The sequence below is a fragment of the Myripristis murdjan genome, chromosome 22, assembly GCF_902150065.1.
Source record: "Myripristis murdjan chromosome 22, fMyrMur1.1, whole genome shotgun sequence".
Taxonomy (NCBI): domain Eukaryota; kingdom Metazoa; phylum Chordata; class Actinopteri; order Holocentriformes; family Holocentridae; genus Myripristis; species Myripristis murdjan.
The window spans coordinates 15,424,014-15,438,074 of NC_044001.1; the positions used below are offsets into that span (position 1 = coordinate 15,424,014).

The window sequence follows — 14,061 nt, forward strand, 5'->3', positions numbered from 1 at the left end:
GTGTCACCTTCAACCAGGGCTTAATAAATACTTCTTGGTTTACAGTATGCATAGTTCAAGCGGTGCACAGTGGTGTGTCAGACAATAGCCAGCAAGCTGCTTTCCTACCTAGTTAAAACTCGCCCTGGGTATTGTTGCTGGGTAGAAATACACTTGATGTAAAAAAGTTATGTTATATACTTTTACTGAGTCCTGCAAGCTTTGTATGATCTAACCATCAGAAATGACACTCGCTGTCTTCAGTAATCAGTATCAAACGCTTCCTGACTGAACTGAAATCATCACAGTTGTGTGCAACATAAAAGATATGCAGACCACAGTTTACAAAAGGAACCAGTTACATTTTATTGAACACTTTGTGGAAGACATGTAAATATTACAGATAGGCCTACTAGTGTTGAAAAAAGGATGAAATAAATACAAACAGAACTTGAAATCCCATAGGGATATATAAAAAACATTTTTTTCTTTAAAAGTCTCCATTTAGCAAAAGAAAAAAAAAAAACATCTTCAGTACTAAGCATCATAAATACAAACATGTCTAAAATCTATGCCCTATAGATTACCTGGTTATTATAACTAACATACATACTTAAAATCATCCAAGACATATTTCATAAGTACAAAATAGGCCATTTCTTCTTTAACTGTGACCATTACTGTTAACAGTTTGAAATTTGATGCACTAACAAACCATTCTGCAGCATGAGACCTCTCAAATCCTGAGTGAGAACAAGTTGAACATAAAACATCAGGCTATGATCCACTGTAAAGCCACTTTTTTATTATAACTATGGGCCTCATATCTTGTAGCTGTTTTAGTAAAAGGTCAGCACCGTCTGAAAAGGTTTTATCTATGACAATCTTAACATTGCTCACTGATTTGAGATTGAGGGGGTTTCTGAAGTCAATGAGATTTTCACAGTCACTGAATTCATCAGGTATTTTACTTTTAGTAGTGGATTTTTGTTTATGAGTTAGTTGTCTTTTGGACGGCAACTCAGAGCTAGATCTGTCGGTCAATTTCCGTTTGGCAGGGTGGGTTGACTCCGAGCTTTCCAAGAATTTAAGGAAAGAATCCTCGAGTCCTAAAGGCTTGAAAGACCCTGGCATGACCCCCTGATCACGCTGCTCCTCTTGAGACGCAGGGGTCCCAGGATTTGAGTTCTCTCTTGAACTGTTAACAGTCGAGCGATTCCTTAGGGTCTGAATCCTCTCTGGACAAGCTGGTGTTGGATGTGAAGGTTTTCTGGGCCGGCCCCTTTTGTTTCCCCCTTCTGTCCCAGTGGACGCTTGGGACTCTGCACTTTCATCGTTGGACAACTTGCTGTCTTCTTGGGCTATTCTATCCACAAGCTCCTCTGTCTTCTGATCGCTAGACTTTGAACTGGTTGTTCCACTCTCATCTGGCTCCGTCTCCTCAGAGGATGAACTTGATGACATGCCCTCTGATTTGTTTGCATCTTTGAACCTGGAGCGCGAGTACTTTTTGCAGAATATGAACTGGCTCCTGTGGTCTTCAATGTATCGCTCGGTCAGGCCATGAGTGGTGTAATGTTTAAAAATGTTCCTTTCAGCCCGTTCGACTGCATCACAACCTATTATCATGCATGGGTACTGCAAAGAAGATTTCTTGGTGCACATAGCTGATGCTTCATCGTGAGATTTCAGCGTGGGCTTTCCAAAACTTGTCCAATGTTCAATGGTCTTCCCATCTTTTTTCTTTGTGTTTTTCTTCTTCACTTTGAATTTATTCTCAACATTCTCCTTCCCATTGTTGACGCTGCAGAACAGCCCCACTGATTTAGACCTTCTGCCATCGCTGCTTTTGGGATCATACACATAATCATGCTTCTTTATGAGGTGACGAAGGAGGTTTGATTTTGTAGTGTAAACGCGGTCACATCCCTCATACTCACACTTGAAAGTCATATCCACTGTCCCACTCTCGGAGATGGCAATTTCTTTGTGGTAATTCTTAATGTGCTCAATATACTTTTCCACAGAGTCAAAAGGGAGAGAGCACTCTGGCCGGTCACAGTTGAAAGTCCCTACGTTCATGCTCGCCATCATGGCAGTGGCTTTGTCACGGGTGAACTTATGAAGTAAAAGGTAATGCTGCACTAACCTTGTAATTCCCATAAACACCCTCGAACAGTCTTTCACTTGACACCTGACCTCATTATCTTTGCTTATGCTCTCTTGTCCATTCCTATCAGTGGTCTTTTCAGACTCAATTTCACTTTTGCTGGCGGGCAGGGATGCCTGATGCATGGCCCTGTAATGCAGGATCAGATTTTGCTGAATGGTGAAAGCAGCAGTGCATCCTTCATGAACACAGCGATATGGTCTATATGGACTGAAGGCATTGTCTGTGTCACACATTTTGAGCCCCACCTTCTTCTGAGGTTTCTCCTTCCTGTGGGGTTCATCCTTCGTTGGCGTGTTTTTTGAGCTGCTGGGTTTCTCTGGGGAGGATGAAACAGATGCAACAGGCAGGCTGGATGCTGGTTCTTTTACTTTGCTCAAAAATGATTTATCTGATTTTCCTCGCTGCTCCCGTGTCGTGCCAACCAGACTGGATTTCTCTTTCAAATCTGGAGTCTTGTTTACGTCAGCCTCTTTAGGCTGCTCTGGGGCTTTTTCAGGAATTGATCCTGCCAGCTCAGGAAATGGCCTGTCACTCAAATAGTTTTGAGGTGATGGCAGTCGCGTAACAGTTGATACTTCATGCGTGAGGCTGTCTTTGGCTGCCTCTCCTGCTGTAGTGACTTCACAAATGTTAGAATTACCCTTATTATCTGGTTGAGGTTCAATTGCAATGTCAAGTGGCTCTTGTTTTATGGTAGGTAATGTAACTGTGGATCTTGTCGAACGACTGGTACTGACCTCTGTGGTTGTGCGGCTGCTAAGTGTGTCTTTGTTAAGTCTGAATGCACGCCTATTTCGAGCACTGATCTTTAGTCTCTGCATTTCTGGTTTTGACAAACGGTGGACTTTTTCATAGTGAATTCTCAAGCCTGTAGTTCTGGTAAATGTTTTAGGGCAAATTTGACAGGGATATGGGGATAATTTGACTGGAGTTCTTTTTAACTCTTCTATCATCTCATTGGAGAAATCATGCATTTTACTCAGGTGTTTGAATAATGCCTCTTTTGTCATGAATGAATACTCACAATCATCCTGATCACATTTAAAAGGTTTAGGTACCTTTTCCCAAGGCTTGTCATCCTGTCTGTCTTTCGTTTGTAACAGCTTACTTTTCTCACTGTCAGAGTTTGGATCACTTTGAGTGACATTTTGCTCCAAGGAAAGATTTCCCAGCATTTTCTCTTGCGCAGCCTCAATCAAATCCAGCCTTTGAAAGGCCTTTGAAATTTCCATCAAGTGATCCTCTTGATAAGGTACAGCTAGGCCTTGATTAGCCAACTCTATCGCCTTCTCTGCCCGATTGCAATTTGTAAGCTGATCTTCAGAGGAGAAAGTGTTTGATGAATAAGATTCCATTATATTTGCATTTTGGGGTTCCTGTTTCATTGCCAAAGGTGAAGTTAAAGTGGTCAAGCTACAAGTATCCTGTGAGAAATCACCATTTGACATGTTGTATATTGCTCCGTTGGTATCAGGGACGTGAGGGTCATTGAGAAAATCAAGAAACGAGGTTGGCAGATCAGCTGTCAGGTCAATTTCATCCAATGGTTTGCACTGTGAGCGTTTCGATAGATGACCTCCAAGAGACTTGGTGCTTGTGAACTCTCTGAAACATCTCCTGCAAATGACTTTGCCATCCTTTATGATGGCTGGCCATTTGGTTCGCTTGCTTAATCTGTTGCGTTTTCCTTTTTGTGTCTCATGGTCAGCATTCTTTTCATCTGACGGGTTGGCCTCACACTCGACATTACTACAGTCCTCCTCATAAGGGAAATCTGTCTGAATGACACTGTGAGGACTAAGCATGCCATCCACAGAGTTGTCCATCTGTTCATAAATAGGAGTTGTGATATTCTCCGTTTTAATGATTTCAGTTGTAGCTTTTAGTGCCACTTGAGCCTCAGGGCTCAGACATTTCATTGGAATATCGGCCATCAATCTTTGAGTGTTACTAGAAGTTGCATTTTGAGCATACGGAGTGTGATAACTTCCTCCAGGAAGGCTGTCGACTGTTGAGATACTGTTTCCATTACCCAACTGGCCTGTCATATTGGCATTGCTTTTTCTCACATCGACACCATCTCCACTGACCTCTGGCTGCATTAGGCCATACTGATGTCCTCCATTATGCATTTGCCCTCCATTGTCAAGCATAAGAGAGCTGGATACATACTGCGACATCAAACTCGAATCTGAAGTAACATGTGACACAGTGACACTGTGTATAGCTGCCAGCGAAGGGTCTCTTTCTGATGGGAGAGAGGTTGTGGTTTGATAAGGGTCTGTCTGCCACTGAGGGTAGCTCCGGGAGGGGTACTCATTCATGTTGAAGACATCTGGATAGCAGTTATTCATGGGGGGTGAAGACCATGCTTGGGATAAATCTGACTGCATTAGTCCACCTGTACTGGCTGGGCTTCCCCATGATGGGTATAGTGTGGGATTCACCATTGGAGTGATAGGCACTGGATCCATTGAGCCAGGATAACAAGGGGCAGGTGAGCTCGAACATCCCATTGGGTAATCCATCTGCTGCATCCCGGTTTTGTTGCATAGTGGTGCAAGCTGATTTGACGGTCTGTTCCTTTGGTTCTGTGACTGACTAGGTGATTCATGTCCAATACTTGTCTTTCTTGCTGTAATTTTGGCCACTTTGTTATATTTTTTAGCCAGTTTCCAGTCTTCAAATATTTCAGGGTGTTGTTTCTTCACATGCCTGGACAGACTTTTGTTTGTGCTGTATGCACGTGTACAGTCCTTATAGGGGCAGCAATGCATGTTCTCTTCATTGCCAGGTGCAGCATGCATGCTGGTAGGATACCCTTGTAGTGAACAAGGGTTTTCAGTCTTTATCTGAGGTGGAGACATGATCTGCGGCAACTCATTCTGAAGTTCATGAGCTTGTCCATTATCATGACCTTCTCTCTGTTGACCTGCTACAGGATTCGTTGCACAGGGTACGGGATACACTGGAGGAATCTCACCTTGTCCGTCCATGTTTTGGTGTGCATTTGGAACCTCGGGTGCTGGTTTCATATCTACTGGTGCCGGGGTGGGATTTGTCAGTGGAGTATAACACTTCTCTGGTTCTTTTGTTTCAGGATCTGCCACTGAATTCAGCATGCTTTCGATTGAGTGTTTCACCCTTACAGGAGCAGGTTCTTTAGCAACCTGTTGTGACCTCGATGGTGATGTGCTTGCCTTCGCTGCATCCTTCATATATGCCTCTGTATCAATACGTTCAAGGCAAACAAAAGCAGAACCCTTATCATCTTTGTTAGGGCTGCTCTGGAGCGGGGGATCCGCTTTTGAGGGGACAGGAGGGTTTTCATTTGAGGTGGGTAAATTGTTCACTGTGTTATTTGTACCATGATTCTCCTGGTGAGACAAGAATACAGACTGGGAGTAGAAAATCTTCCCACAGTTTTCCATTTGGCAGGTATAGGTTAGGTAATGCTGAGCCTCATGATCATACAACAGGTACGCCTCACTGAAAATCTTGCCACAATTAGGGAACATGCACTGTGCCTTAAATTCTGTATGTGTCTTTCTATGCATGAGAAGTTCAGAATTGGAATTAAAGTTGGCTTTGCAATCCAATTGTATGCAGATGTAAGGTCTGGTGCCACAGTGCATTTGCAAATGATCATTGAGATGCCTGACGTTAACAAACTGACGTCTGCAATACTGGCAAACCACTTTTTGCTTTTGTATCTCTAAAAACCGTGTTGCTTCTTCGTCATCCTTGTGACATCTTACATGAGCCATGAGATTACGGAAAAACTTGAAAGCCTTTGAACAGTTTCTGACAGGACAGAAACAGTCTTGACTTATTTGCGGCTCTGATGTAGCATGCTCTACTTTAACAGGATTCACTGATGCTTCAGCACTAGTGTGATTGCCAAATGAAGGCTCAATTTTAACAGGGGTGATGTTTGTCTTGGCTGCAACCTTTAAACTTCTGGATGGACTTTTGGGGGATTGAAGTGGTTTGCTCACCTTCCTAGCAGCTTTCATTGCAGCAAGTCGCTCTTTGCAAGATTGCTTTACATGTGACGCTACATGTGGCTCTAAAATCTCCCTACTTTCAAAACTATCAGCACAAATCGGACAAAGATACACTCCATCTTTAAAATGCTTCTGAGCATGGCGAACAATTCTATGACCTAAGAACTCCTTGTCACACAACACACAATACTGCATATATGCTCGCCAATTTCTGAATCGAGCAGACACAAAGCCTTGCTCCCTAAGTTTTTTAGCCTCTCTGTTTTTTTCTCTTTCATCTGTGATTTCATTCAGTTCATTTGTAGTGTTTAACAGAAAGTCCTCAAGGTCTTTGTATTCGGGGACCTTTCCCAGTACGCTTTCCACCTCCTGTTCATCTGTGTCATTGAGTGTGTCAATAGATGACACAATAGCTGCCTCCTCGCCCATCAATGCCAAGCAGTTGCGCTTCAGTGTTTTCCAGTCCCAGAACTCTGGATCAAAAGGCCACTGTGTCTTCAAGGCCAGCAGTAACTCACAGCGTAAAGAATTGGGCACAGGTAGACTCCCCTCCTCCTCAGGCTTTTGGTCAGGTTCATTGTAGAGCGACTCCACCGCGTAGTAAGAGTCAACGGTAGGCTGAAGGAGGAACTCAGTCAGTTGGCATGCACGCTTAACCTCTAGATCAGTTGGCAAGAGGCAGTAAATAGTTTTGCAGATGGTTGACTTGGTGTCCTTATGTTCACTGGAGGTCATTTTCAGAGCTTGAATGCACATTTCAACGCACACCGGAAGCCCCACCTCTCCAACCTGAGGAAAAGAAAATCATTGATGAAATTTACCCATTTTCAAGATGACAAAAAAACAGATCCATCCTACTGGCATCCTACTACACGACAGTGTTGGTGTGTTTTGCAATACATAATTGTTCTTGTTTTAACTGAGGATGGATAATTATTATCATTATTACAATTAGTAGTAGTAGTAGTAGTAGCATTATGTACCTCATTTTGAATAACTTTGATGAGAAAGAGAATGTGACAGACACTCCTGCACAAAAGAGCCATCTTTTTGCTCTGGTCAAGAAATGCATCGGCTGATGCCTCCAAACGCATCAGTAGCTTACTCCAGAACAGTGTAAGTTCCCTGGAAAAGGTCAGAAAACAACTATGAATATTATATAGTAGAAAAAAATTGGATTTATATCACACATAACCACAATCCTCTGAGAAGTATTCACAACTATGCGTAGTCATGACTGTAGTGCTTGTTTTTTTCATTAGAGAAATGACTGAGTGGGAGCTTAACTGGTACAATCAACTTGATATCACTCAATGGCAACTGTGAGAATGTGGTCAAAACAAATGGTCAGAAACGCTTACCAGGCACAATAAACATCTCCTTGGAGAAGCTGTCGCTTGAGGAAGGCAGAACATAAACAAAAAGCTCCTTTCTCATCTCCCTCCGACTCCAGGTTACAGATCATCTCAAGAGCATCTTTACAGTCCACTGGCGTAATCTGTCAGTGAGAAAGAAAGGGAGAGACGTGCAAAGAAACAGTCAGAAACATAAAAATGGATATCTACGACATTTAGAAGCACCCTGCCTGTTTTATTATTTCAAATCAAAAGTGTTGACAGTAAGCTTCTAAGTTCATGCCCCTCATGTTACTGGAATGCAGCTTACAAACAAGTGCCTTCAATTCAAGTTTGCAGTTTGGCGCGCTCACACTCACAATGACAAACGATTATCGATTACTTCCTTCAACAATATAGCACTTGCACACTTGTTGAATTACTTGAATTATTTTGTCTGTGCTGCATCTGTGTGTGATATTTCTTACCTCTTCCATTAGCTGCTCGTGACTTTTTGTCATGCAGATGCAAACCAAGTAGGTTTGTTTGAAGTTCCCTTTTCCTTCATATCCCGGATACTCTGAGCACATCTTTGCAAGGACAGCGGCTTTCTCAACACTGTCCGTTTTGATAAGGTGCTTTATTCGCATGTTAAGGAGTGTGGGACCTTCCAATTCCAAAAATTCATGAACTAAGAATCAGAGAAATAGCAGAGGAAATAGGCAAAATCAGTGCAAAGAAACAATTACCGCACTTGCTGCACAAGGTACAGTCTGAAATAGCACCAACTGAAAATACATGTGAGCATGTAAGAGCTAACCTTGCTCAGTCTGAGGCGTTTCATTGGACAGGATGCTGCTCAGAGTGGTGTTGGACCAAACACCCTCCTGCTGTGCCAGAACTGAAAGCATGCAAAGCTGTGTGCTCCCACTCTCTTGCAAAAGGCTGTGTGCCAACTGTAAAGGAAGATAAATAACCATGTAGTTGAAAAAAAAAAAAAACAACAACTAAAGTGTCATACTCAGAAGTGTTATGTGTGCGTAGACTTAGCATAAAGTCTGAAAGACTTGTTACAACATTCAAGACTAAACAATGCAGTCTGAATAGAACTGATTTTTTTTTTTTTTTTTTTTTTACATTTTCATTCACATAGAGACAAAGACCACGGTCCCCTGTCTGACAAATTCTTAAACCCATATGTTTTTATTACGTACTATGCAAAGCTGTTAGGGCAAGTACATTCCAGTCCTGGATCAAAATTTCTATTGCTTTTCAATGCTGAGCTACACCGAATACATTCTCACCAAACAATTTTTCATTGCTTATCTCTGCAAAGATAAGCCAAAAAAAAAAAGTAGCCTACGAACAGCCCTGGGGATACTGACCTTCATGGAGGACTGAAACTCCTCCCATAAGGCACCAGGGACATGCTGGGGCAGTAAGAGCAGCAGCTCCACACAGCTCCTGTGAATTTAATACAACCATTTGTTAAGCAAGATTTAGGTCAAGGATGTGCAGAATAATTCACAAATTGAGCAACAATAAGAATTCACAGAGTAAGTGTGCTGATGTAAAGTCAGTTTTGCCCTTTAGCACATAATGGAGATGAACAATGGAGTGCGACTGCTCCTAAATCTGCTATACTGAGATGCTCCAGTAATACAGTCAGTGCTGCTTTTCCAGATGCCAGTGTTGACATGGTCAGAGACGACTGGTCAGTAAAGGTAATCAATAATTAAAGTAAAATGCACCCTTGATATTATATTCACAATAAGCATATGCCTTGGATGCCCTTGATTTCATGTACATGCTGCAATTCTATGTGCAAAGTATGCTCTGAAGCCCATCCCAAATATGTCTAAGCTCCCCAAGAGGTAGCCTACATTTCTATTCTGTATTACAGCCTGAAGGACTTTGGTTATAACTCCTCCAACAGCACACAATGTGAAGAGCCACACAGCTCCTGCAGACTGTTGGCATAGTCTTTCTTAACTTTATATACTTGATCTAAATTTTCTTTTCTTTTTTTTGTTTTGTTTTGTCACGCTCTGTGTTTGTTTCTCATATAATGTGCATCTTTCATGTGATCCCAACAGAGATGTGTGTGTCTTGGCAACAACTAATGAGGATCTATTCAAAGAATAAAAACTATACCTATGGACTTGCAAAAAGAATAAAGGCAGGCACTGAGGGTTTCATGCATACACAGATTTTTATCTCAGAAAACATGCATAACAAATTCAAGAAAATTCTCGCATGGCATTACCCAAAGTTTTCGTCAAACCCGCTGAATACATCTTAAACCTTTGACTACTCTTTGTCATATAGGAATGAGAGCTGCTCAAAGGCACAACTTCAGCATTACGTTTTTGTCATTAAAGTATAAACACACATTACAAGTCAAGCTCATGAGAAAGATGTTGAATGAAATAAAAAAGAGGTTCCTCTGCTGTTTCTTCCTTTTTTCTGCTCCATGGATTTATCTCAGACACAGAAGAAGCATCAAATGTCACAAGAAAGCTTTTAAATAAAGAAAATTTGTGTTTCATGGACAGGAAAGTTGTCCACAACTTCTATTATTGATAAAAAGGGCTCTGTTTGCAAAGTTTATATGGAAATCAGTCACCATGATGTTATGGATCATGCCTAAATACACATGGAAACATTCCAGCTAAGAACATGTGATATGACAAACTCAAAGCAGCCCATGTTCAAATTCCCAGCTTCCCCAGCTGTATGTGAGTGTAATATATCCTATATGGTTTTCTCATACACAAGGCCAAATTTAATAGGCCTGTCGGAAACTTTATTTCCACTGACTCGCTCCAACCATCTTATAGCTTCTACTCACAGTGCTAACTTTTCAAGTAGGAGTGGCACGTTTTCACATTCGGAGGAGAGACAGGAGGCGGCCTTAGCAAAGCTGAGTATGGCCACAGTGTACACCTCCAGCAAAGGCAGTGGATCCTCATCCGTTTTCCAACGTCCAGCATGTTCCACAAGGACCTAAGAAAAACAAACATTAAAATAGCAGACTTAAGCCAAGCCCATCAGTGATCGTTTATATCATTAGCTGCACCGCGCCAATAAAAATCCACCCAGAAATGTGTGTAATTGTTAATCACACTTAGTCCTTACTAACAGCGACAGAAAAAGTGTAGCCGACGCCAGCTGCTGATTCTGCACATATTATTAAGCTTTGGATGGCTGAAACTGCTAAGAAGAAATAAAAATAATTCTGTTAAAATAAACACAATGTGCTGAAATCCTGAGTCACAAAAAAAAAAAAAAAAAAAAAAAAAAAAAAATCCTGAGTCACAAAACCCTTTTACAATATGGTGTATAGGAAAGTTACCACTGGAGATGAAAAAGTTTGCAGTTTAGCAATGTTTTGTCCTTTCCTGTATGCAGCCTATTTCTACTAAATATTGCTCACTGTACCAAAGCAGTTGTATAATGTAATTACACATCAAACATATCACGCTTTGCACAGTCCCACAACTAGAGACAACATAAAAAGTAGGATTTTTGTAAAGGGCAACTGACACTAACAAAGAATAGTATGGATGACAATTTTAAGGCATCAAACATTAATTAAAACAAAGAGACAAACAAGCAAAAACTCAAATACTAGCTTAAGTAGTACACTTTTTGTTGGAAGTTTGGAGGGAGCCAACTGATTTGATTCTTCGGGGAAAAAAATCAGTCTTTCTTCACGTCCTCAGATGTGCTTTAATTCCACAACACACTTATTTTAAAAAATGCATTTTTAGAGCTGCAGTGGAATTTGGGGTATTGGAACTTGGATCATCTGAAATCACACCATGCTATCACCAACAATCCTTTCCAGTTTATAAAAACTGCAGATTAAATTCTGTTTGTGCAGAAGTGATGTCTGTGATCTTGAACATGACTGTGCATTAGAATATTTTACTAAATACTGAAAACAGCAAATCAGCAGGAACCAAACGCTTATATGTGGTACTGAGGGAGAGAGAAAAAAAACCCCTCTCCGTTCCCTCCTCTCTAATTTTTCAATCACTGATCTAAAGTCAGCCCTGACCTCCATTCAATAAAAGTCTCCCGGCTCTTCCTCGGCCACTTATTTCGTACTGATCCAGTTCGTGATGAATGACCTTATAATTACTGCATTTGCATTCGCATAAAACAACTCTCCACCACGGCAACACAGCACCAAACTAGCTATAGCATCAAGTCCGATGTATGAAAAAAAAAATGGTCGGCTTTTTCCTGGAATTAGTTCCAAGTTAAGTTGACAATTAATGCCAATGCAAACTGCGGGAAATGTGATATAATCTCCGACAAATCTGGTCAAATCCTAGCGGTCTTTACGGTATCACGGGGGTAACTTGTGCGGAGTATAGACCTTGCATAATATATACGTGGTCAGGGCAAATAAATGAAAAGAATGTGTAATGGAGTCAGTGACCAATATGCTACACTTTCCCTCTCCAACCTCTCTCTCTCAGCGAGCTGCAGACACATCGGCCAGATTGGTGCCCGATTAACATTTTTTGCAGGCTATATGACCAACTGCAATATTTCCGGTGATGTGGTTAGCTGGATTAATTAGTGCATAAGGCCTTGGCTAGCACCTTGAAAAGATCATTGATCTTGCCGTACAATAAAGCAGCTCAACAAAAGTAACCCCTTTTATTCACCAAGCAAAAATCTCAACAAGAGTCGAGGTGCAACGTTATAATGTTTGAATGACATTTTCTAATGCAAATCCCCCACTATAAATCAATGCATATCAATGCAATCATCCACTAAAATCTCGCTAGCTATCCTTTTTTTGCACAGCATGACCACTGCACAGGACAGGGGGACCCTGCATACCAGCTAGCAGCATTCATCAGATACTAGCTATCTGGCCTGGAAAATACGAGTAATACATGCACGGCGCGCACACATCGGGGTGACTTCTGCCACCAACAATAGCCAGAGTTTGCAAATAAACACACATCGCTGACACACATCAATGAGAGAATGGCTGAAAATCACGGGGGAGGTTTTTTCCCCATCTTGAAAGGCTAGGCAGCTAGTTAGCCTGCTAGCTCCTTAGCTACATTGTTGTAGCAAACGTAGACGCGCATCCTCGGCCAGGAAGCCAGAGGGGCTGCAGGCTGCCCGGGATGAGCAGCAGGCGAACAGGCTAACCTGGCAAAACTCCTGGCAGAAATGCAGAGAGGCTTCCGACGGAGATAGCGAGCTCTCTTTCAGCGCTGTGGTCAAACCCTGAAACCGCTCCCGGAGCACCTCGATAGCTTTCCGTGTGTCATATTCCCTCTCTGTCTCCCCCTCCGCCATCTTCACAACAATCACGACCGCGTACGCACAGATGTTACGCTGCCAGACTCGCACACGCACGGACACGCAGGAGGGGGGGAGGGGAGAGCACACTGTGTGCTCCACATACCCTGATGTCAACAAAGCATCCATGACCTTACAATGACACAAGATCACACTCTGCACAGGCGAGACGTGCCCTGCTAATCAGCATCCAGAGTCAGGCTGCTGTCCTGTAGGAGCATCACCTCAACAAACTCTTATGGTTGTGGCTGGAGAATCAGGCAGGTCAAGACACAGGCCTGGTTATGCAGCCCTGTGGTGGCTGAAAAGGTGGGCAACGACCTCTAGTCTGTAGAGGAGAAAAAAACAACAACCAGTATAAACAACAAAGTATAAACAAAACAAATAATATTTTTCACAGGAGCTCCATATGGTGTATCTGTGGGGAAACTCTGTTTTCCTTGCCCTCCTTCAGGCAGGTGATACCTGTGCAGGCTCAGCAACAGGACAACACCCCTGCTTTAGTTCTTGCTCAAGGACACTTAAGCAGTGCAGATGTGTGCTGACAGGGCTTGGACCTGAGACAGGCAAACATTTAACCACTAGACGAAACTGCTGCTCTGCAACACTACTCACATCTAACTTAACAAGTTATACCTGGCCGAGGAAACTTTACTGAAAAACAAATACACAGAGTGCAGACATGTGCTCAACATAATGGTATGCAAAGAGACATGAGGATTCATTAAAATAAATAAACACATATTATGATGAGAAGACTATATTGAAATCAAATCCTGAAGAAAAAAACACATCAGTTATTCCCCTTTAAAGACTGCATTGTACAGTTCGACAGCTTTATTAGTTCTTTTTAGTATTTATTTTAAGTTCGATAGTCTTTATATATTTTTTAACTCTTCTTTAATTCACATTAAAAACAGTGAAATTGGGTGTAACTTTTTGTTACTGAGCATTTACAGTATGTACATGACATTCACCGTGTAAGATCAATAAGTTTCCAATGAATTAAGTGTTACATTTATCGTGGTCAAAATTAGTAATGACACTTATAAACAAAACTTTAATGTTATGACCAGTTGTGCACAATATATATTGTAGTATTTCAGTAGTAAAATAATTAAAAATTCTGGTTCATCATTGCAGAAATTACATATATTTTCAATATCTAAAAAAAACAAATGGAGAAATATAGATTTGTTGGATATATATATATATATATATATATATATATATA

General features: G+C 41.6%; 1 protein-coding gene across 1 annotated transcript; it reads right to left on the minus strand.

The window, feature by feature from the left end:
- Nucleotides 1-320: 320 nt before the first annotated feature.
- Nucleotides 321-12,824, minus strand: znf292a (zinc finger protein 292a). Its single transcript, XM_030044418.1, has 8 exons — nt 12,675-12,824; nt 10,345-10,499; nt 8,879-8,957; nt 8,314-8,449; nt 7,982-8,184; nt 7,521-7,657; nt 7,143-7,284; nt 321-6,948 (listed from the first exon to the last, which is right to left on the minus strand). The coding sequence occupies exons 1-8, from the start codon at nt 12,822-12,824 to the stop codon at nt 757-759; spliced, it is 7,194 nt and encodes a 2,397-aa protein (XP_029900278.1). The 3' UTR covers nt 321-756.
- Nucleotides 12,825-14,061: the final 1,237 nt, after the last annotated feature.

Excerpts from the sequence above, each read along its gene's own strand:
- znf292a (XM_030044418.1), bottom strand. The coding sequence starts at position 12,824 with ATGGCGGAGGGGGAGACAGAGAGGGAATATGACACACGGAAAGCTATC. Across the intron at positions 10,500-12,674 it reads TCTGCCAGGAGTTTTGCCAG|GTCCTTGTGGAACATGCTGG; the intron begins GTTAGCCTGTTC and ends TGTTTTTCTTAG. Across the intron at positions 7,285-7,520 it reads GGAGATGTTTATTGTGCCTG|GGAACTTACACTGTTCTGGA; the intron begins GTAAGCGTTTCT and ends GACCTTTTCCAG.